Source organism: Triticum urartu, chromosome 7A (assembly GCF_056163025.1).
Source record: "Triticum urartu cultivar PI428250 chromosome 7A, HENAU_Tu73, whole genome shotgun sequence".
NCBI lineage: Eukaryota > Viridiplantae > Streptophyta > Magnoliopsida > Poales > Poaceae > Triticum > Triticum urartu.
In genome coordinates, this window is record NC_141879.1 from 340,449,356 (window position 1) to 340,472,707 (window position 23,352).

The 23,352-nt window shown below is 44.9% G+C and overlaps 1 protein-coding gene and 1 long non-coding RNA gene across 8 annotated transcripts; both read left to right on the forward strand.

Annotated features, from left to right (window-relative positions):
- The first annotated feature begins 723 nt into the window (after window positions 1-723).
- On the forward strand, window positions 724-8,045 carry LOC125519698 (pre-mRNA-processing factor 39-1-like). 5 transcript variants are annotated; one of them, XR_015609805.1, is made up of 11 exons: window positions 866-1,706; window positions 1,790-1,884; window positions 2,329-2,580; window positions 2,924-3,007; window positions 3,408-3,575; window positions 4,679-5,800; window positions 5,900-6,246; window positions 6,326-6,369; window positions 6,448-6,548; window positions 7,050-7,123; window positions 7,701-8,045. XR_015609805.1 is itself a non-coding variant. In XM_087532299.1 (10 exons), the coding sequence occupies exons 2-5, from the start codon at window positions 1,841-1,843 to the stop codon at window positions 4,680-4,682; spliced, it is 468 nt and encodes a 155-aa protein (XP_087388425.1). In that variant the 5' UTR covers window positions 724-1,706; window positions 1,790-1,840; the 3' UTR covers window positions 4,683-5,800; window positions 5,900-6,246; window positions 6,326-6,369; window positions 6,448-6,548; window positions 7,050-7,123; window positions 7,701-8,045. The 5 variants fall into 5 exon arrangements, 1 of the variants encoding a protein (XP_087388425.1); XR_015609804.1 differs by having other exon boundaries at window positions 2,927-3,007; XR_015609803.1 differs by having other exon boundaries at window positions 2,961-3,007.
- Window positions 8,046-9,828: 1,783 nt separating this feature from the next.
- On the forward strand, window positions 9,829-11,904 carry LOC125520228 (uncharacterized). Of its 3 annotated transcripts, none has more exons than XR_015611913.1 (4): window positions 9,829-10,085; window positions 10,327-10,895; window positions 11,220-11,278; window positions 11,536-11,904. It is a non-coding gene; the product is annotated as an uncharacterized LOC125520228 (long non-coding RNA). The 3 variants fall into 3 exon arrangements; XR_015611912.1 differs by having other exon boundaries at window positions 10,795-10,895; XR_015611911.1 differs by having other exon boundaries at window positions 9,833-10,895.
- The last annotated feature ends 11,448 nt before the right edge of the window (window positions 11,905-23,352 follow it).

Here is a 23,352-nt window from a genome sequence, read left to right on the forward strand (position 1 = left end):
GGCGAGCTAGTGACTGTATAATCACCGCAAAACTATATGGTGACCGTAATGAGCGTATTATTACATACGTTGGCGCAGTGTATTTTTCTCATTTCAAATTAAGCCATATAAACCGGAAAGGACGCGGCATAGACTAGTACTACTTTGATATGTCCTATCAATTCGCAGAACGAGAAGTTTGCTTACTACGCCCTCTCGCTTGCCCACGCGCGGTGGCTCACAAGATGAGAAGAAGCTTGCTTACTATGTATGCCTACGCCCTCTCGCTCGCAGGACCAGGAGAGGGTTTTGACTACAGCACCCTCTCCCTCGCCTTCAACCTTACAGTGGACATACAGAAGTTCATTTGGTGTCAGATTGCCGGAAGCATATTGTATTGTACTATCATCATTGTTGGACCTTTCGAAGAGGCGAAGACCCAAGTGCAAGGTTCATAGGGGTACGAACTGTTGAACCTCCCGAAGTGGCGAAGAGCCAAGTGCAAGGTTTATAGGAGTTGTCGTCATAGTACTACAATAGCGAATGATCGCTATTGTATGATGCCGCCAGATCAGCTATAGCCAAAGTTGTGTCATCTTTTTTCTCACAGAGCGTATTGGATCCCGTGCAACAGGCACACAAATTGCATGTACGCCTAACACATTTACTAGTAATCTTTCCCTGATAATAATAATAATAATATATCCCTAATAATAAAGTACGGATTGACTCCGTGGGTTCATCGTCACAATACGCTTTCTTCTCATGTCATAATACGATTTTACGATTTGTAAAGCCGAAATCATAATATAAACAAGGTGGTACTAATTTGGGGTCCGCACGTCCTTCTGTTGATAGTCACGTGTGTTTCTTCGTGCATTGAACGGCTGGGCCTTCGTCCCGCCTGGCCCTTTTCACGAAAAATATGTGCCCGATCCGGACTTCACGTTTCGTTCGTGGGCTAGGATGACTCACGGTCACGGAGGAAGCAGTTCTTTAAAAAGAAATACAGCAGCACGGGCTCTCCTCCTTGATGCCTACGACACCGGCGCCGGCGCAACCCCGCCGCCCACTCCGGCCTCCACCACACCAGCCCGAACCATTGCTCGTGGGCGCGCGGGTATGGAGAACCCCGACGGCCACGCAGAAGCTGACGTGGGGGAAGGTCTGGGCAGCGACCTCCTCGACGATGCCTACGACACCGGCACCGGCGCAACCACCTCGCGCGCCCGCGCGGCCGGTATTCTTCCCCGGCCGTTTCCCGAGCCACCACGCACCTCCTCCCCTGCCGCTCCGCCGCCATGCCGGGACGGCGTACTGGGCCTTGCTGGACGCCGAGGACCGGCGGGTCAATGCCGCCGCCCACTCCGGCCTCCACCACACCAGCCCGAACCATTGCTCGTGGGCGCGCGGGGATGGAGAACCCCGACGGCCACGCAGAAGCTGACGTGGGGGCAGGTCTGGGCAGCGACCCGTCCAGGCTCCCCCATCGTCGCCCTTGGACGCCGTGGAGGCGGGTCTGGGCAACGACCCGGCCGAGGTTCTCCCACCGCCACCCCCGCATCTCCCGGGGGGCACCCCTTACGACAGGGCGCAGACAGCCAGCGGATCCGCGTACGGGACCTCCGGCGAGGCAGCGGGCTACCAGGCCGCGGGGGCCACGGAGGACGGCGTCGGCGCCGTCGAGATGGCCGATCCCATGGTCCCCTAGCAGTCGTATGAGTATGGTAATGTTGCTGAGGCAGAAGCCTTCTCTATCTGGTTTCGTTGCCTGCCTGCTACTTTGTTGCTAATAGGTTGTTGCTTTCAGTGGAAGAGGCTAGGTTACGGGATGTTGTCACCTTGGATTGCTTAGACGTCGATGCTTGGACCGCACTTATTGAAGAGACGGAGAGGATTGCTGAGGTGAAATTGAAATTGTTGCCTTACCATACAGTGCATTGTTCTCCTTTTTGCAACTTGCTGTATGGATGTGTCATAATTTTCAGCAGCTTATCCTCTTTTTGTGCCCACATGTGTTACATATTCCGGTGGTCATATGCAATCGATCTGTATCTTGTGGACCACAAAGTTATGCCAATCTTTGTTATGCATGGATGGTCACTCGCTCCCTTGTTTTTGTTTAGCACATTTTCTTTCTACATTTCTCTGTCTTGTAGGATCCCAGTATATTTTCTTTTTGACTTCATGGGCCTTGTTCCCTGTAGTAGTTTCATCATTGTCCTACTGTGGTCTTGTCAATCTGTCCTTATTCGTGTTTTAATGGACAACACTAGATATAAATTTGTTTTGTTTGGTTAATAAAATAAAATGGATTTTTAATGATAAACAAATTTATGCTAATGGCAGATTTTTGTGTATTCCTGGTCAGAGCGAGATATTAAAAATACGGAAAGTGTATGATGCATTCCGTGTGGAGTTCCCTCTGTGCTTTGGCTATTGGAAGAAATATGCAGATCATGAAGGCCGTCTAGATGGTGTCAATAAAGTTTTTGAGGTGTATGAACAGGCAGTTCTTGCAGTTACTTATTCAGTGGACATATGGTGTAATTATTGTCAGTTTGCGATCTCAACATACAATGACCCAGATGTCATCAGAAGGTAGCAATTGAATACCCAAACTATTCCGATGAAGTTTTTAACTTCTTTTTATGTCTTGACTTTTGTTAACCAATGCATTTTAGGTTGTATATATATACATGAATACATGACGAGAAGTGATTTTACAATACTTAGTACCTGAATATGAATGCTTGATGAAATGCTTTATAATATAGCACTGTATTTTCGCATTCGTTGTGATAGTGTAGGCCATGGAGATGTTGCATATATTCAAATTTTGGCTTAGGCAGTGTGTTCTTAGACTCCGTGCATGTCTGTTAGTTGTAATGACTAATCTCTCTCCATGAAGTACATAATCTGTTTGACCTTTTTCCTTTTGTAGCAGCTATAATCTATACTCCCTTCATCTGGGTTTGTAGGGCTTGCACAGGCTTTTAGGTCCTCAACATGCTATATGCCACCGAAAGTATGTCTAGAAACTTCATTCGAATACAAATTCGGTGATATGCTTTTGCTGGTATATACATATGTTTCGTTAGTCAAATTGTCGAGTTCTTAAAATATCCGCTCATGCCCTATAAACCTGGATAGAGGGAGTATAAGTATTTTCATATAGCCAATATTAGTCATTTAGCGCATTAACTAAGTGGCCAATTTGGAGATCACATGTTTGTGCTATACAAAATACTAAAGTCTAGATCTTTCAAAAAAATACAATCCTCCTTCGTTGCAAATGTAGCTTTCACTGTTTGACCGTACAAGCCATCATTCATTTAGTGTTCCTGGAACTATCTAATGTTTCTTTTTCTAGGGATTGATTGTTTCATTCTTTCATCAGCAACTAAACCCACTGTTTTTTCCCACAGACTGTTTAATCAGGGTTTAGCATATGTTGGAACAGATTATGGTTCCAATACTTTGTGGGATGAGTACATCAAGAATGAAGAATCACTTCAAGCATGGAGTCATCTAGTTGTGGTATACACAAGAATACTAGAGCACCCTATAAAACAGCTTGATCGGTACTTTAATTGGTGAGTCATTGACATTATTTATGCATTTAAGTACTTAAGTATGTTTTCTTGTCAGTTGCCACTTCTACTTGTATTATGACTTATCTACTATGTCATCCTAAAATAGTACAGTGTGCAGGCATCCCAAAATTTCGCTCCAGATGACTCTTTTATTCCACTGAAAAACACTCGCTCTAAACAACATCACCATGAAATTATTTGATCTGGCAAGTGTTGTGTGTTGCGTCGGCTCTGATTCAGTTGCAATCGAGTTTGTGTTGTTATCGCGGAAGAATATTGTTCTCACTTATGGTGACTATATTATTGAAATTATGATCAATGACTAGCAATTTATGCTAACTGACTGCTTACTTTGGGGAGTGTGGATGACTGTCATTTTTTATGTGCTTACTCTATGTAATCACTATAGAGTTGTTTTGCTTTCAACCAGCACAAGGCTATGTGGAGAAAGTATGTAGAAATTCAGATGGAATTCCTGACACTATGTAAGTTTGGTTTCCCAAGTAATTGAAGAAATGCTCCAAGAATAAGGCCACCATCAATATATTTGTTCTTTTATGGTCAAAAGAGTCTGCACGTGCACTATCACTTTTTATTTGTTGAGAAGTTTCTTACCTTTGTGTTGGTCAATTATTTTTACGTAGATTTTGATAATATATTTTTAGCTAAGATGCATTAGATCATTGTAGTATAGTTGAATGGGATGTTCTAGATGAACATTTGTGTACTATTTGTGGCGAACATATCTCCAATTATATTATTGGAAATTAAGGAAAATTTTGGCGTTTGCTACGTAGCCAAACACTAAAGAGGCATGTGGGGACACGCGCATGACTCACCCTCCCTCCAGAAAACAAGTCCACAACATTACAAGTCAAAAGCGAGCGGGAGTATCGGGACGTTATATGGACTTGATGCATGAGTAGATCGGTGTACAGACTAGGTGCAGGACTAGCTCACAGAGGGCGGCCCTCATATCTAGCTTGACGCGATTATTATTTGAAGTTATAAACATTTCTTTGAGCTTTTTAATGAAAAGCGTGTCATGTGGTGGTTGACCTCATCATATTAGAATTGATTGTGTTCCAACATGCTTTGATTAGGTAAACAACACAAGCATCGTTGTAAGAACTTACTGAAGGATAAGCGGCAACACGGGCGGGCTATCATGTTGACATAGATGTCATGTTAAAAATACAAGACATGGACGAAAGAAGCCTCATTGGGAAAGAGAGAGTTTTCTTTCTCCCGTTGCAACGCACGGACTTTTGTGCTAGTAATTAATAATTAATCTCTTTCTAATAATAAAGTACGGGTTGAGTCTGTCGGGTTCACCGTCGCGTCGCTTTTGAAAAAGAGTCCCTGCGGTATTCGAAATTCAATCTGCGGTTAAAGTGAGAAATCCGGCCCGCCCAGGCCCGAGTGCTGTCGCCGCCGGTACGCCGCCACCACCAGCGCCCGACCCTGAGCTCCTCCTCCCGTGCGCCTCCTCCTCTGCCTCCCTCGCGCGTCGTCCGGCGACCGGCGCCGTCGCCGGCGACCACCCAGGTCACGCCGCCGCTCCCTGCCTTCTCTCTTTCCCCTCTCTCTCTAATCTCCTTTTATCTCCTTGTCTCCAGGAGATCCGTGCCAGGGCCATGGATGCCCAGTCCTCGAGCTCGAGGTTCGAACGCCGCCACGTGACCTCCACTGGCCAGATCCGGCGCCTCCCTACGGGATCTGCGCGCTCTCCACCTCCTCTACCCGATCCGGGGCCGCCCAACCTGCGATGACCTCCAGCATGGAGCTCCTGTAGCTCGTCGCCTGCCTCCTGTTCCTGTGCTCGAGGGAGACGCGCCTCCAGCGCAGCGAGCACAAGGCCCAGCCGTGCCAAGACCTACCCCGACCACCTCTGCGTCCAACCGACATACCCTGCGCGACGCTCGACCCGGTGTCGCGCCAGTCGCCAACCGACGCCAGATCGCAGCACCCTGCACCACCGTTCCACCTCAGCTCCTCTTCTCATCCGTGCCCCCGAGCTCCTCGCTATGCGCCGCCCTGGAGGGCTCGCGCTCGCCAGCCGGTCGTCTTTGCACTCGTAGGCGACCTCGTCGTCCCCTCTGCACTGCCCTCCACCTCAACTAATGATTTAGCTGGTTATATCTTGTGGATGTTCTCTATTGTTTTTTGCACACAAGGTGTTTGTGTGTTTGTCAGAGCCAATGTTCATGAGCTTTATCTTTGCTGTGAGTACTGCATCTTTCTGTCCATCTGATTGTTCCATGTTATACTATCTTTTGAAGAAAATAGATCTGTATTGTTTACCTTGATTTTTCTGATTGTAGATAAATGGCATGGCTGAGAAAGTCCCTTCAATGAAAGGAGGAGTATAGTCTTGGCCATGGCTGGGAAGGAAGGAGAACATGTAAATTGAGGATTTTTCAGAGAGATCGGGACTGCTTGATTTATCAGTGGACTAGTGTGCTGGTTGATTAGGATCTTTCAGAGAGATCAGGGTTGCTTGATTAATCAGAGAGAAACTGGAACAGTACTTGGGAGTTGGGACTGGTGTGCTACGGTTGCTTGATTAATAAGAGAGAAACTTATCATAATTTATGATTTCCTTTTCTTGATTTGGAGCAAGTGTCTTTGCTGGAGTCAGCGTCCTTGTGGTTGATCTCATATACATGAGGTATGGTATTTCTATCCTTAAAAGTATGTAACAAATCCGCAATTCATTTTGAGTTATTCGTGTGTTTTTTTGGGATCAGGATTATCCGGGTCAGCTGCTTGTAGTTGACCTCATATACATGAGGTATGGTATTTCTATCTTTAAAAGTATGTAATAAATCCATAATTCATTTTGAGTTATTAATGTGTTTTTTCGGATCAGGATTATCCGATTATTAAAGCACATACATTGGAGTTGAAATATAGGCGGGTCGTGTACACGGGGTACATGTACGTGATGTAAACAAAACCTATATAACTCAGGTATGTCATACATCTAGCTTAATTTTTGCATGGGCGACAATTTGAAAAGCTTACTGCAGATCTGCCAAAGATAGATTATACACAATATTAAAAATCATCTTGAGAAATCTGGAAAGTTTGTAAAACTTAAAATACACATCTCTCTTTACAGGTTGGCAATTTCGAATTCTATTTGTCATATTGTTTTTCCTAATACAGCGGCATCTCTACTACCCTCCTGTAAAGCGATTGGCCATTGTTAGGATAAAAATAGCAACTACACACATATTTAATCAATCTTTTGGCCTATATCGTTAAGTACTATTATTGCCAATTTGATGGGAAAAAGGCAAAACATGTAAAGCTTTATAAGTTTTATATCCTACCCTAAGCCCAAATCTTTATGTTGTTCTTTATGCAAGACTCCATAACACTCCGGCCTTGATCACAAATGAGTCGCTGGCTGCCATAGCACTATCAGTTCCCTGTGGTGATCGTCGTTTATATTGGTTTGTGGCGCAGGGAATCGGTACTACAAGAGAGCTTCAAGCTGACGGCCAATAGGAATGGAAGACATGACTTGATGGAGAAATCAGGTGCATATGAACAACATATTGTCTTCCAATTTTTTTCATCATTCAGTAGGACAATTTCCTAATTCTGTATGAAAAGGTTATTAGTATGGATATATATATTTATCGAATTTAATTAGCATATATTAGGTTCTTTGTTCGCCCCACCTTTTGCTCATGACTACATAATTATTCGGACTTGTATTCTAGATAGATGCTTTTCTATGAACCTCATAAAAAATGTAATATGCCTTAGATCCTAATTGACTATTTATACATCGGATAATTTCAGCTTGCTGTGTCCCAAGATACCTATTTTTTTTATACCAAAAACAGGTGAAGTCCTAACAATCTATACTCCAGCATTGTATCTGCAAATGTAGATTGCTTCTGTAGGATTCGAACAGATGGTAGTTTGCAGACTGATGAGTTGGTTCCAGTAACATCACATGTCAAGGATACCTCTCTCCACTTACCAATCAATTTTTTTATGATGATGTTCAGAGAAGTGTGTTTAATTTCTGTCGCAGTGGGATGTTGTGATTAGTTCAGTTTTGCTTGATCTATTTCGAGTTAATTCCTTTTTGTGATGTGGTGTTAGGGAACATACATTCTGCTCTCTTGTTCTTCGGCTTGGGGTGTCGGCAGCTACCTATTACTACTAGGGAGTCTTATTTTGGACGGAAAGAAAATACAATATTGGTTTTTATCCATTTGTATGCCTGCGTTAGCCTTATGAAGCACAAAGGATGTCCCAGTGATCAATCACGGATGATACTTGGTGTATTCTTACTAGGCTAATGGGCAAATACTCGAATAACTGAATCACCTGTAATCTTTTTTTATTGTAACGGCGGTGTTATATCTGCAACAACAGTTTGTAAGTTTTTCTGTATAATTGTGAATATACATCTTGGTAGCTATAATTGATCAATCATGGATGATACTTGCGTTTCCTTATACTAGGCTAATGGGAAGACACTCGAATAACTGAACCACCTGTCAACAACAGTTTTTTAAAATTTCTGTATAATTGCGAATATACATCTTGGTAGCTATAAATTATATCCTCTGTTTGGTGTTGGTAAGAACATATGCTTAGCTTGTTTTATGCTCTTGTTCAAGACATCTCGGATCTGTTAAACCATGAAGTCTCTTTCACTGTGAAAAATATGAGCGGTTGAGCGCTTGTGCTTCGTTGCCAATCGGTCGGATGCCTTGAGAAGTGTATTGCGTTGCCAATTGGTCGGATGCCTTGAGAAAGGTCAAATAGCGTGGACGATTGATTTGGAATTTGGTTTTGTTAACGTCAACAGGAGGAGGAATGGAGGAGAAGCCAAACTAAGGAGAGAACGAAGATTTGAGCCTAGGACACTGGGTGTCGATAACGGTAAAATGTGTCATGTGGCGACCAAGCACATTGTGTAGGGATTGATCACGTTCAGTACCGTGGGCACCGTCAACGAGGGCGGGAAGGAGGATAAGTGATGACATGGACATATGTGTGCCGAGGGAGGGATCCTCGAGCCATATTTATTAGGTTGGGCATATGATATATATTTTCTCCCGTTGCAACGCACGGGCATGTTTACTAGTAATTAATCTCTTTCTAATAATAATAAAGCACGGATTGACTTTGTCGGGTTCACCGTCACAATGCGCTTTCTTACATTTCTTCCTGTCCGTTTTTTTCATGATTTTGATATTTTTCTTAATATCTCGCCTAGGCCATGACGTAAAAAAATAAAGAATTTTATGTTGGAGATCGAACTTGAGCCCTATCGATAAATGTTACACGTGTGTACCATCTAAACTACTTACCATCAATTTGTGTTAGCATTAAGTTAAATACATGTAATAATCCAAGGAGAATTATTGGCTCACAAATCGTGGCTCAGCTAAGGTTTCTTGCGCCCTGGCAGTATAAGGCAAAAATAATTGCTGGTCAATACAATCGATCTCAAGACGTCCTGTTGATTACATTATAACACAGCAAACAACCTAGATCTTGTTGTGTGCTCCTATTAACGTTGATACAGATGTCAACTTAGTCCCACCTCGCTATTTTAGACCATATCTAACCAATTTATATACGTCTTTAAATTCCCTCAGTATCACAAAGCCGTCTCACGAATCAAACGGGGCGTTGGCAGAAATAAGAAAGGAAAAGAGAGAGAGGCTAATTTGTGGCCTATACTAAAAAGGAAGGAAATTAAACGAGACGTGGAAGGGACAAGGAAGAAAAATAGAGAGGCAAACTTATGGGCTTACTAATAATAAGGAAGGAAATCAAAGAAATGATGACAAAAATAAGAAAGGAAAGGGAGAGGCTAATATATGGACTAAATTAATAAGGAAGGAAGAGGCTATATATGTTGTGTGTGGTGGGACTCTTAAAATCAAACGGAACCTCACAGAGGCTATATATGTTGTATGATGTTTCTAAACGGCCATCTTATCTTTGAAGTGGGCAAGTATAAAATATGAATTCACATTAAGACAATGAAGAATTTAACGGACTGAGAGATATAGCTCAGTATTTCACCACGACAGATAAATTTCTCAATATCGCGTGAACTTTGAAATTTACTTTATACCCGTTGTAATGCACGGGCTCTTTTGCTAGTATTTGTTTTAATAATAAAGCACGAATTGATTTTGTAGGATTCACTGTCGCGCACTTTTTGGAAAAAGCCCCTGGCCTCTTTAAAATTCAACCCGCAGTCCCCGGTATCGCTATCCGTAAGTCAAACGTATCGTTCCGTTTTCTTCGATGCCCTCGGCAATCCCAAACCCCACCTCCCACCGACGATCCCCAATTTCAGCCGCACGGTCGCCTGTCGCCGGTGTCGTAGACCACATACTCCTTCTGAATCCGAACGCACCGCCAGCGCGCGCCCATGTCTCGCCCGGCTGTCCACCCGCGCGTCTCCTACCTCGGGGTCCGGCGAGCAGGGCCGGCAGCCATGGAGAACTGCCACGAGAGGTGCCAATCCAAGCTCTTCCACCTGATGGCTCTTGGTTGTGTTGTGTGTGCGTGTGCGCGGGGGGGTAGCAGCCCGGCGAGGAGAGCAACATGATGTTTTGCACGTTCTCTTTCCTTGTTCTTCTTGTGGCTTTTTCTTCATCTCATCATTGACCAGTGCATTGTTTATATGTGTATATCTATTCTCTCCTTTTTTTTATTCTCATGAACTAATGTGTGTACAGCTTATTCTTCTCTCTAGAATTCATGGATGAGTTAATGGTCTTGGTTATATGGTTTATTCAATCCACCTAAAGGAACAAAGTTTACACCCTTTGACTGGTTTTATTGGAAAATCTTACACAAAAATATGATGTGATCCCTCTGCTTCCACATGACTGTTGTTGGTCCAGGTACCGTATTGTTTCATGTCCTTTGTTATAGTTTGTAGCTTAGATTTGTAAGACTGGGCACTATAGTGTTGTCTGTTATGGCTGATTGATGTTGTTGGCGACCTTGAGATCAGATTAATTCCTGCAGTCAATAGCTCCAGTGCAGAGTATATGTGCAATGAAGTAATGTAGCGAGCACTGTTTGGTGGAGGAGAATTTCTCTTGAATTTTGTACAACATTCAAATTATCATCCAGAAAATGTGTATGTTGTCTCTCAATAGGTACATATGCAAATTTATCTTTTTGTTGGTTGTTTGTTGCTTCTTGCTTCTTGCAGCATCCCGACTACATATGTGAGGCTATGGGAGTCCTTTTTTCGTGTAATGATGAGAGGAATATGACAAGACAACCAATTGTACCATGTGAACACAATCGCTGGTACGTTTTGAAGTTTTCTTCCCAGAGTGGCATATTAATTATTTGGTCCTGCACACCCTAATTAGGATTGATATTTCATTTTTTGTTCACCTTTTAGAAATACATTTTTGCTTCGCTTGTTATATTTTCTTGAAGTAAACACTTTTTTAGCTCTTTTACAGTTAAAAATGCATGCTTGCAATATATAGTTGCTAATATGATGCTCCAATCTTTAATTTGCTAATCTGATATTCACTTTTTAGCTCTTTCATAGTTAAAAATGCATGCTAGCAATATATAGTGCTCCAATCTTTAATTTGCTAATCTGATATTCAACTCTTTCAGGGACAAGCTGGTCAAGACAGGAAAATCTAAAAGAATGCGACTAAAATCAATATTTGAAGGTACAACCTGTATTATGTTACTGCAGAAATTAATATTGTGGTTTGTTATTGGGAATCATGAGTTTCCTGGCAATGAGACCCATTAGTTAGAATCTATTGTGCTGGGATCTTTGCTTCACATCCCATATGTGCCAAGTTACTGGTAGAACTGTGTATCGAATTTATTGTGCTGGGATCTTTGCTTCGCGTCTCATATGTGCAAGTATGCGAGCGAGACTGGCTTGGCTCTAACCATGATGATTTTCTTTTCTTGGCAGATGTTCAAAATCAAACAGGATGACTACCTGAAGTACGAGCCTCAGAAATCGTAAGAAGCAGAAGTTATTGGTACTTGCTCGCACTCATTACTGATGTTGATGCTCAGGCATAACCTCACAAAGCTTTGGCACACACTCACTTATAATCAGGGCTCGCTTAATTTTATCTTTCTAATTCTTTTGAGAAATACCATATCAATATTATTTGTGATGACTTGTTAGTCATAATTTCCAGTCATGTAATATCCCATTATATTATTAGTATTAGGCGTTAGCCAGATACTAATCTTCGGTTGGTTGTGAATGTAAACTTTGTGTTCTCCTTTGTTTTTATCTGATTATGCTATGAAAAGAAGAGTATTTTTTTTTTTGTGATTGTGAGTTGTTAGTTCTGTATGATTTGAGAGCACATTCTCATGGGTTAGCATGAAGAGAGTAATAACCGTGCCTGCTGAAAATAATTCAGCAAGTGGGTGGTTTCCATCACTATATGAGTTAGAAACTTGCTATACACATGATAGTACACGGACGATTTCTGAAAGATGCTGAAGATTATTCTCATACAAAACTTGAATACTATAAATTGTTTCCACACTAAAAGAATAATGTTCAGAAAAAGGGTAATCATAATTATGACAAACTTTATAAATATAATCATCACTATTTTTTATAACATAAGTGACATCACAATAATCATCATAAGTAGCAACTTTGTTCTCATCATAATCAATTGAAAACTCTTCCAAGATAGTGGAATCATTATTAAATAAAGTCATAACCTTTTCAAATCCATTTTTATTATTAAAATAAGATTTAACACCCTCCAAAATAGTGGGATCACAACTTCCTAAAGTTGGCACTCTTCCAAACCCACTTTCTTAATCATCAAAAATAGGAGGCATGCTATCATCATAACAAATTTGCTCATCAAAACTTGGAGGACTAAAAATATCATCTTCATTAAACATAGCATCCCCAAGCTTGGGCCTTTGCATATCACAAGCATAATCGCTCTCATCGTTAATAATATGAATAGCACCAATATTATAGCAATTATTATCACAACTTTCTAAGTTGGTGCCAAAAAGATTTTCAAGATTATAACAAGTATCATTACTTTCCCAATCATAATCATCATAATGAGTAATAGGCATAACAATAATAGTAGCAACATCATTTGGGAAGGATACCTTTTTACCTTTGCTTCTCCGTCTTTTCTTTTTCTTCTTCACATCATGTGTGGGTTTTATCACCCTTTTGGAGCTCCTTATTAATGAGATTGGTTGAATAAAAAACTCCTCCTCATTACCTGATTCATCATAAGAGAACATAGGGGGATATTAGGAAACCTCTTTTCTTTCATTAGTATTCTCTCACTGGTACAATGACGTGCTAAACAAACGGTTTTTAACCCCTTTCCGCGACGGCATTTGGAACCGTCGCCAAGTGAATGTGTGCGATAGGGCGTCCTTCCCACACGGCCCAGAAATCGTCGGGGATAGGCCCTCCTGGGACCCAGGCTGGGGTCGTGTGCGACCGGGCGAGGCATCGAAACCCAATCATTTTCGTAGGTATGTACATCCCACACGGTAATCCGAGAAAATCATTTCTGTAGGTATGTACATCCCACACGGTGAATCCCAGTAAAACATTTCTGTAGGTATGTATATCACACACAGTCAATCCAAGGAATTCGTTTATGTTCTTATGTACATCCCACACAGTCAATCCAGGGAGAATGTTTCCGTTCGTATGTATATCACACACAGTTCTTTGGGTGGAATCGTTTGTGCAAGGTGGCCTAACGCAAACAGTTCACTGCCGGAAGCAGTGTGTGATTGTTAGTTGATCGAACACACCTACTTTCTAGAAACCGTGCGGGTTGTTTGAGTTCATCGCCCACGGTGCTGTCTGAGTAACCGTCTGTCGGAGTAAATAACCACGGGTAGCCTAGGCGGCTTCCCCTCGTTCTTCAGAAAATTATAGGCCGATTGAGCCTCCAAGTGTCCAAGACGTGGGGCCGCCTTCCCCTAGCTGGCCACCTCTCAGGCCGGCTGCGGAAAGACGGCCCAGCCCTGGAATCCTTGAGAAACAAGACCACGAGAAGGCCGGCTCCGAGAAGCCGGCCATGAGAAGGCCGACTCCAAGGAGCCGGCCCCTCAGCAGGCGGCCAAGATCGTGCCCTCAGAGTCTGCGCCCACATAACGGCGACGAGACGGGGCGTGGCTACAGTGAAGCCGGCCACCCCCGAATCCCGGAGCATGCATGGCCACAGTGCATCGTACGGGGCGGCCATCACCTGTCCGGCGCGGCACTGTTGCCATGTTGATCATGACATCACCCACGACGAGCAGTCAGTATGACCCGTGGGTGGCGGGCCCCCTCAGTTAGGGAGACCCCAAAGGCGGCCAGGCTTCTCGCAGTCGCCCTGGGGTACGGCCGGCTCCCAATAGCCGGCCGGCTCTCTCCCTCGAAGGAGGTGCCTCATTAAGGAGATAAGACGAGGTAAGGCTACAGTGATGAGCCGCCCCGCGACGGCACTGTAGCCATGCTTACCACGATAAAGCCCTCGTCACCAGAGGCAAGGCAACAGTAACCAGCCTCCGACAAGACTCCTGAGCGGTGGGGCCAGCCTGTCGACCAGAAGGCCGGCAGCCGGCGGGGCCTACCAGGCGGCGGGCCCATCGGTTGGCGGAGAAGCCGGCCAGCGTAGACACAGACGGCTGGGGCCCGCGCCCAGCCGGATTACCATTGTACCCCTGGGGGATAGGCCTATATAAACCCCCCAGGGCACCCATGCAGGGGACGGCTCTCTTAGGATAGTTTTAGACATTGCAACGAGAGGAGGAGCAGGAAAGCCTAGCCCTTCTTCATCCTTTCACCAAACAGCTTAAGGAGCCTCTTGTAGCTACTTGTCAATCTAGTGATCATGCGAAGACCCCGCAGAGCAGCAGTAGTGTAGCGACCAGACCTCAAACGGTCTGATCTCTGTGCTCCGGTGTCATCCCTGGATCAGTAATGCTGACACCACACAGTACTCGGAGGATTTATAGCAGAGTAGCAATCACACACTTATTACATCGAATGTCTCAAAAGAGAACTTATTACAATAAATATGGCTTAAGGCCATCTAATAACGTTAACAGCGGAAGGCTTGGAAGATAAGTGAGTCCATCAACTCCAACGGCATCACCGAGTATAGAACCACGACCTAAAAACTCCTTAATCGTCGTCTGAAAAGTCTGCAACATTAACGTTGCAGCCCGAAATGGGTCAGCACATGGAATATGCTGGCAATGTAACACATAGAGTAATGGAATGAAATAGCTATACTATATGCATATTTGGCTGATGGAAAGCTCTATGGTTACAGTTTTGCGTAAAGCCAATTTTTCCCTACTTCAAAGGAATAAATTTATTTAACTATCATGGTAGTTGTTAAACATTGAGAATGATTGACAGCATTCTCAATCCCAATTAAGCATCAACATTAAAACCCAACAATATTAATTAAAGTAACATGTTGAGATTCACATGAAAATCCAGGTACTAGATACTCAAGATGTCCATAACCGGGGACACGACTAACCATGATTAGTTTATTACACTCTGCAGAGGTTTGCGCACTTTTCCCCACAAGACTCGATCGCCTCCGTTTGGTTTCTTGCACTACATGGTGTTTGAGAAGACGGATGACCGAGACATAGTCTTTCAGAAGCGCTAGCACCTTACGATCGGGTAGACCGTACCACCTACATCCCCTACATCTGCTAGTCTACCACTGTAAGAGTTCGCACGACTTAGTCAACTATGCTAGAGCCCATAATAGCTTGTGGCTGCACACGGAAGTTTCTAGTATGAATAGTCTCATGATCCCTTTGAGCCTGGGTGGCGGTCCAAAAGAAAACAGGCAAGTCCTGGAATATCCAGGTGCCTCAATCCACCCAGATGTGTGTTTAAGTTGCCACCTTAGATAAACCATTAATTAACAATCTCACATCTGTCATGGATATCACTCACCCAATCCACGTCTATTAGCATCGCATGGCATAATAAGCAAACGCAGAAGTAACTCCCAAAGGTTTGATAATAACAGGTAATAGGTACTACCTCATCTACTTCCCATCCCACAATTTAATTAGATCCTAATCATGCAATGTGTGAGGATTGATATAATGCAATAAAACTGGGTAGTAGAAAGGTATGATCAAAGTGTTACTTGCCTTGCTGATAATCCGCGAAACCTAACGATTCGAAGTAACAAGCGGCGCACTCCGGGTATTCTATCGCAGACAAACAAACAAGCATACAATAAGTACTCATCTAATGCACAAGTAAAACTCAAATAAGAGATCTAACCAGAAGGTTCAACTTAAGAACTCCGGTTGGCAAAAAGAATCAAATCGAACGAAGCAACGAAAGTCAAACGGCGAAAGAAAACAACTTCGTTCTAGTAATCTGGATCTAAGGAAAATTTTACAGTAGCAAAATTTTGTTTAAGTTGGTTAAACGGGTAGAGGGTTTCGAGACAAAACTCTAGGCGCTTGAATCGCCTGATTCCGATAAACGAGTGAAAAGTTATACTAAAACGAAAATCGGATCAGGAATCGCGATCAGAAAAATCGCGGATTTAATCCAAGAAAAAGAAAAACGACGAACGCTCGCTAGAATGAACGAACGGACGAACGCTCGCTATTTAAATAAACCTTAAAAACCGATCTATTTAAAAAAAATGAATCTAAAAAAAACCCGACAAAAACCGATTTTTTTTTCAAAAAAACGTTGGCATGGAAGTCGAGGCACGGCGAACCTCGGCGGCGGCGGTGGCGTCCGGCGACGGCGGCGCGGTGGCAGGCGGCGGCGGCGGCGGCTTGGGGCTGGGGCAGCTAGGGTTTCCCTGGGGCTGGGCCTCGGCTTATAAAGGCCCCCTCGGGCCGGAGTCCTAGTCGGACACGGCCCGTAGGTCGGTTCATTTTTTTATTCCGATCGGAAGAAAAATAAAAAGAAATACTAAACGGACTCCAAAAATTTTGAAATAAATTTTCACGGGCTTCTAAAATCAAGCCGCACAAGGTGAACATTTATTTGGGACCTAAATGCAATTTTGAAAAACGCACATTTTTCCTAAATTCAAATAAAACACCAAAAAACTCAGAAATAAAATCTTATTTGATTTTATTATTAAATCCTCAATATTTCTTTATTTTGGGAAAGTCATTTTATTCCCTCTCTCATATTTTTGTAGTAGAAATAATTGATGATAAAATAAATAAAATCAATGATCCTATCCTCAAAATTTGAGAAAACTCAAATATAAAAATAACGAAATCCCCAACTCTCTCCGTGGGTCATTGAGTTGCGTAGAATTTCTAGGATCAACCAAAATGCAAAAAAAAAATATGATATGCATTGATGATCTAATGTATAACATTCCAAATTGGAAATTTGGGATGTTACAAACCTACCCCCCTTAAGATGAATCTCGCCCTCGAGATTCGGGTTGGCTAGAAAATAGGTGAGGGTGGTCCTTGAGTAAATTTTCCTCTCGTTCCCAGGTGGGTTCATCCTCCGTGTGGTGGCTCCACTGAACTTTGCAAAACTTGATAACCTTGCTGCGGGTAACTCGGCTGGCAAACTCAAGAATCTTAACTGGTTTCTCGTCGTAGGTCAAATCGTTATCCAACTGAATAGTTTCCAAGGGCACTGTGTCTCTCAACGGTATGTCAGCCATCTCCGCGTGACATTTCTTTAACTGAGAAACGTGGAACACATCATGAACTCCTGACAATCCTTCGGGCAATTCCAACTTGTAGGCCACTTCTCCCATACACTCCAAAAGTCGATATGGTCCTACAAATCGTGGCGCTAACTTCCCTTTAACTCCAAAATGCTTTGTTCCCCGAAGTGGAGATACTCGAAGATAAGCTCTATCTCCGACTTCGTAAACTGTCTCCTTGCGTTTAGAATCTGCATAACTTTTCTTCCTGGACTGGGCTATCCTGAGCCTATCGCGAATCAACTTCACCTTTTGTTCAGACTCTTTAATCAAGTCAGGACCAAACAACTGGCGGTCTCCAACTTCGTCCCATGACAACGGTGTCCTGCACCTCCTTCCGTACAAAGCTTCGAAAGGGGCCATCTTCAAACTGGTTTGGTAACTGTTGTTGTAAGAGAACTCTGCATATGGCAAATTATCGTCCCAACTAGATCCGTAATCTAGCGCACAAGCTCTCAGCATATCCTCCAAAATCTGATTGACTCTCTCGGTCTGTCCATCAGTCTGTGGATGAAAAGCTGTACTGAATTCTAGCCTGGTTCCCAAAGTTTCGTGCAACTGTTTCCAGAACTTTGAGGTAAACTGGGTTCCTCTATCTGATACGATACTCATTGGAACTCCATGCAAACATACGATCCTGGTCATGTATATCTTTGCCAACTTAGCACTGGTGTAAGTGGTCTTTACTGGGATGAAATGAGCTACTTTCGTCAATCGATCGACTACAACCCAAATCGAGTCATAGCCTGAACGATTCCTAGGTAATCCCGTGATAAAATCCATGCCTAGCTTATCCCACTTCCATTCGGGTATCGGAAATGGTTGTAACAATCCTGCTGGCTTCTGATGCTCTACCTTTACTCTCTGACATACATCACAAACTGCTACATACTTCGCAATATCCTTCTTCATTCCGGTCCACTAGAAAATATCCTTCAAATCCAAATACATCTTGGTATTTCCTGGGTGAATTGAATATGGTGAATCGTGTGCCTCTTGCAAAATCAACTTCCTGATGTCCGGGTCATTGGGCACGTAAACACGGTCCTCAAACCATAGGGTGTCGTGCTCATCCTCACGAAATCCTTTAGCTTTTCCTTTGCTCAGTTTCTCCTTTATAGCGGCAATCTCTTTGTCAGTCTTCTGAGCTTCTCTGATTCTATCCATCAAGGTTGACTGAATCTCCAATGCTGCTATATAGCCTCTCGGAACTATTTCCAAACATAGTTCACGAAGATTTTCTGCTAACTCCTTGGGTATTTCTCCCATCATTAACGTATTGACATGGCTCTTACGGCTTAATGCGTCAGCTACTACATTAGCCTTTCCGGGGTGATAATACAATTTCATATCATAATCCTTGATAAGATCCAACCATATCCTTTGTCTGAGATTCAACTCTTTTTGGGTGAAAATGTACTTCAAACTCTTATGATCCGTGTACACCTCACAATGGTTTCCAATGAGAAAATGTCTCCATGTTTTCAAAGCATGCACTACGGCTGCTAACTCCAAATCATGCGTAGCATAATTCAACTCATGAGGCTTCAGTTGTCTTGAGGCATATGAAACAACTCTCCCTTCCTGCATAAGCACTGCTCCAAGTCCTCGACATGAAGCGTCGCAATACACCTCATAATCTTTGGTCTGGTCTGGCAAAATCAATACTGGTGAGGTAACTAAGTGTTTCTTCAACTCCTGGAAACTAGCCTCACATTCCTCTGTCCATATGAACTTGGTATCATTCTTTAACAACTCAGTCATAGGCTTTGCAATCTTTGAGAAATTCTAAATAAATCTCCGGTAGTATCCTGCGAGTCCAAGAAAACTCCGGATCTCTCCAACTGTTGCTGGGGCTTCCCACTTGGTCACGGTTTCAACTTTAGTGGGATCAACTGCTATACCTTCTCCAGATATAACGTGTCCGAGGAATCCTACTTCTTTCAACCAAAACTCACATTTGCTGAACTTGGCATATAATTGATGTTCTCTGAGCTTTCCAAGTACCAAACACAAATGTCCCTTATGCTCCTCTTCATTTTTCGAATAAACCAGAATATCATCAATGAACACTACGACGAACTTATCCAAAAACTCCATAAACACTTTGTTCATCATGTTCATAAAATAGGCAGGTGCGTTAGTCAGACCAAATGACATAACGGTATACTCGTACAACCCATACCTGGTGGTAAAAGCTGTCTTCGGAATATCCTGTTCTCGAATCTTCAACTGGTGGTATCCTGATCGCAGATCGATCTTGGAAAATACCTTAGCTCCTTGCAATCGATCAAACAAATCGTTGATCATTGCTAGTGGGTACTTGTTCTTGATCGTTACTTCATTCAATCCTCGATAATCAACAACCATCCTTAACGATCCATCCTTCTTCTCCACTAGAAGTACTGGCGATCCCCAAGGCGAAGAACTTGGGTGAATATATCCCTTATCCAGTAACTCCTTAATCTGCTTCTTAATTTCTACCAAATCCTTTGCTGGCATCCTATATGGTCTCTTTGATATTGGCCCTGTGCCTGGCAATAGCTCAATCAAAAAATCAATATCTCTATCCGGTGGCATGCCTGACAAATCCTCTAGAAATACATCAGGGAAATCCCTTACCACTAGTACTTCCTCCTGCATAACTCCTGTTAGGCAATTTACTTGAGTCCTCTTTGGCACATGCCGGAATACATACTTGATCCTTCTCCCTTCTGGGGTGGTAAGCAAAATTGACTTACTAGCACAGTCTATATTCCCTTCATACTCTGATAACCAATCCATGCCTAATATCACATCCAATCCTTGAGATTCCAATACTATTAGGTCCGAGGGAAAAACATAGTTACCAATCCTTAATGGTAACCGATCACACCATAGACTAGCCACATACTCTGCTTCGGGCGAGGTTACTAACATGGGTGACCTAAGGGCCTGGGTTGGTAGGTTATACTTATCCACAAATTCCCTTGAGATGTATGAATGCGATGCACCAGTATCAAAAAGAACGAGTGTAGTAAATGACTTAACCAAAAACTTACCTATTACTACATTGGGCTGAGCTTCAACCTCCTCCATGCTAACGTGGTTCACCTGTCCCCTGTTGAAAGGGTTCGGCTTCTTCCCAGAACTTCCATTGCCATTTTGGCCTTCAGGACATTCATTGGCATAATGTCCGGTCTTCTGGCACTTAAAACAAGTGACTTGGCTCAGGTCCTTCTTGGCCGGGGTTGAGGGGTTGGTGCGGTTCTGGCCGTTGCTTCCTCCATTGCCATTACCATTCTTGGTGCCATTGTGATTGTGCGAGCTACCTCCTCAAGGGGTATGCTGAAAATGTCCTCCCGGTCTAGGGGTAAAACGTGGCTTCTGCTGAGCTCCTGAATTGTACTTTCCTTGTCCATACTTCCTCTTGTGGTTCTCAATCTGCTGTTGCTTCCCTTCAATCATAAGAGCACGATCTACCAACTCCTGGTAGTTGTTGAAGGTTGCTACCATCAACTACATGCTCAACTCATCATTCAGTCCTTCCAGAAACTTCTCCTGCTTAGCTGCATCCGTAGCGACGTCATCTGGGGCATAACGTGCTAGCTTACTAAATTCTTCCACATACTGGCCAACTGTCCGTCCTCCTTGGCGCAAGTTGCGAAACTCACGCTTCTTCATGGCCATAGCTCCTGCTGAAACATGTGCAGTACGAAAAGCCTACTGAAACTGGTCCCATGTGACAGTGTCGACAGGGAAAGTGGCTGTGAAATTCTCCCACCATGATGCTGTGGGTCCTTCTAGCTGATGTGCGGCAAACTTCACCTTCTCCGCATCTGTGCATCCTGCTGTGGCCAACTCCCTAGCTGTCTTGTGGAGCCAATCATTTGCTACTATCGGCTCGGTGCTACTGGAAAACACCGACGGATTCAGCCTAAGAAAACGGGCTAAGTGGTCAACAGGTGGTGGTGGTGGTGGTGGGTTGGAAGACGTCGACCCTCACGAGCCCCCAGGCCCAGGAGTCTCGGGAGGCTCCGGGGGCACAGGTGGGTTTCCGAGGGCCATCTCCATCTCCGCCAGGACCGCACAATGCCTGACCTCCCGAGCCTCCAGAATGCTCCTCAGCAGGCGCTGATGAGCGGCGACCACATTCGGCAGGCCGAAAGGCATGCGAATGTAGCTGTGAGGTGGACCCTCGCAACGCCCCACGCGCGAAGGCCATAGGTGCTCCTGAGACGCGGCTCGGTTGAGCCCTGGCACGTCGATGCAGACGGCAGCCCACCATCCTCGCCTGGATGTGGGGCTACGACGGGCAAGCGGCGGCTGCCACGCATGACTTTCGACTCCTATAGCTCCTGGGTGTTTCTTGCGATGAACTCCTGAGGGTTTGGTCTTCCTTGCCTTGTACCTTCTTGAGGGAAATGTGCCTGGAAGTACCCCTCCAAGTGGTGCCCGAACGCCTCCCTCGCGACCTTGGCAAAGTCGGTGGCTCTCCAAGAAAGAGCCCCTGAGCCCTGCCTGAGGAGGGCGCCGGGCGCGCCTTCCTATGCGATAGAGGGTGGCGCTCCCTGATTGGGCGCACATCCTGACGCAACACCTCTGGAGGTGCCTACCTCCTTATGGCTTGGGCCAGGCGAAACCTTCTTCTTCTTAAGGGTCGCCTCGGGAAGCCTTTGGTTTCTGTGGTCCGGGTCTTCGATTGCTGCGGCTTGGAACGCGCGCTCAAGTGAACACACTGCGTCCCTTTCTTCACAGGGTACAGTGATGACTCCACCGTTTCCTGGCATCTTGAGGACATTGTATCCATGGTGAGTCACTGCCATGAACTTGGCCAGGGCTGGGTACCCGAGGATGGCGTTGTATGGCAAACAAATGTGGGCGACGTCGAAGTCGATGAGCTCGGTGCGGTAGTTGTTGCGCTGCCCGAAGGTGACTGGAAGGCGAACCTGCCCTATTGGAACAGTGGAACCGTCAGTGACTCCTGAGAAGGGCTTGGTCGGCTGAAGCTGATCGTACGGCACTTGGAGATTGTCGAACGTCTCGACGGATAGGACGTTGAGTCCTGCTCCGCCGTCAATGAGGGTCCTGGTGACCTGCACGTTGCTGATGACTGGAGAGCAAAGCATCGGGAGGACTCCGGCCGTTGCCGCGCACTTGAGCTGATCCGCTGAGCTGAACGTGATAGCGCACGCAGACCACCTGAGAGGGCGCATGGCCTCAAGCTTGGGGAGGACTGCATTCACCTCGCAAGCAAACTGCTTGAAGATGCGCTGTGAGGCTGGGGCCTGCGCTCCACCCAAGATGCAAGCGATTGCGTGCGGCTCCTGGAAGCCCCCAGCCCCCTCGTCTTGATGTTGGTCTTCGTTCCTCCTTGGCGGTGGTGGCAGAGGAGGAAGGCCTGCGCTGCCATGCGAGCGATCCTCACGAGGCTAATCTCTCCAGCCTCCCTCGCGAGGCTGGTCCTGCCAGCGATCCTCGCGAGGTCGGTCACGCCACCCTTGGCGAGGGCCACGTTCTTCCCATCGGCCGCCACCTCTTCCTCCTCCTCGGCCATAGCCCCTGTCGTTGCGCTCGGGGCGTCGGCCGACACGTCCATCTCTCACGGCCCTGAGCTCTTGACATTCGTTGGTGTTGTGGGTGTGGAGGTCGTGGTACACGCAGTACCGGCTGCCCTTGGATGACTCAGGCTGATCCCTGCCTCGCTTGGTGTCTGGTTCCGCTGCTAGCACGGCAGCCCCCTTGCGCTTCATGTCCTTGGCCTTGGGCTTCTTCTCTTCTGGGTCGGCAGCCGGGAGTTCGAGGAGGGAAAGGCGCCCTTCCTCAGCCCTGGCGCACTTGGTCGCCAAGTTGAACAGCTCCAGGGATGTGCATAGGTCTTCATGGATTGCTAGCTCCTCCTTCATCTTGATGTCGCGTACGCCATCAGAGAAGGCCAAGATGATGGCTTCTTCAGTCACCTTGGGGATCTTGAGGAGAGCGTTGTTGAAGCGCTGGATTTATTTCTGCAGGGTTTCCCCATGCTGCTGCTTGATGCGGCGCAGATCGCTCATGGCCGGGGC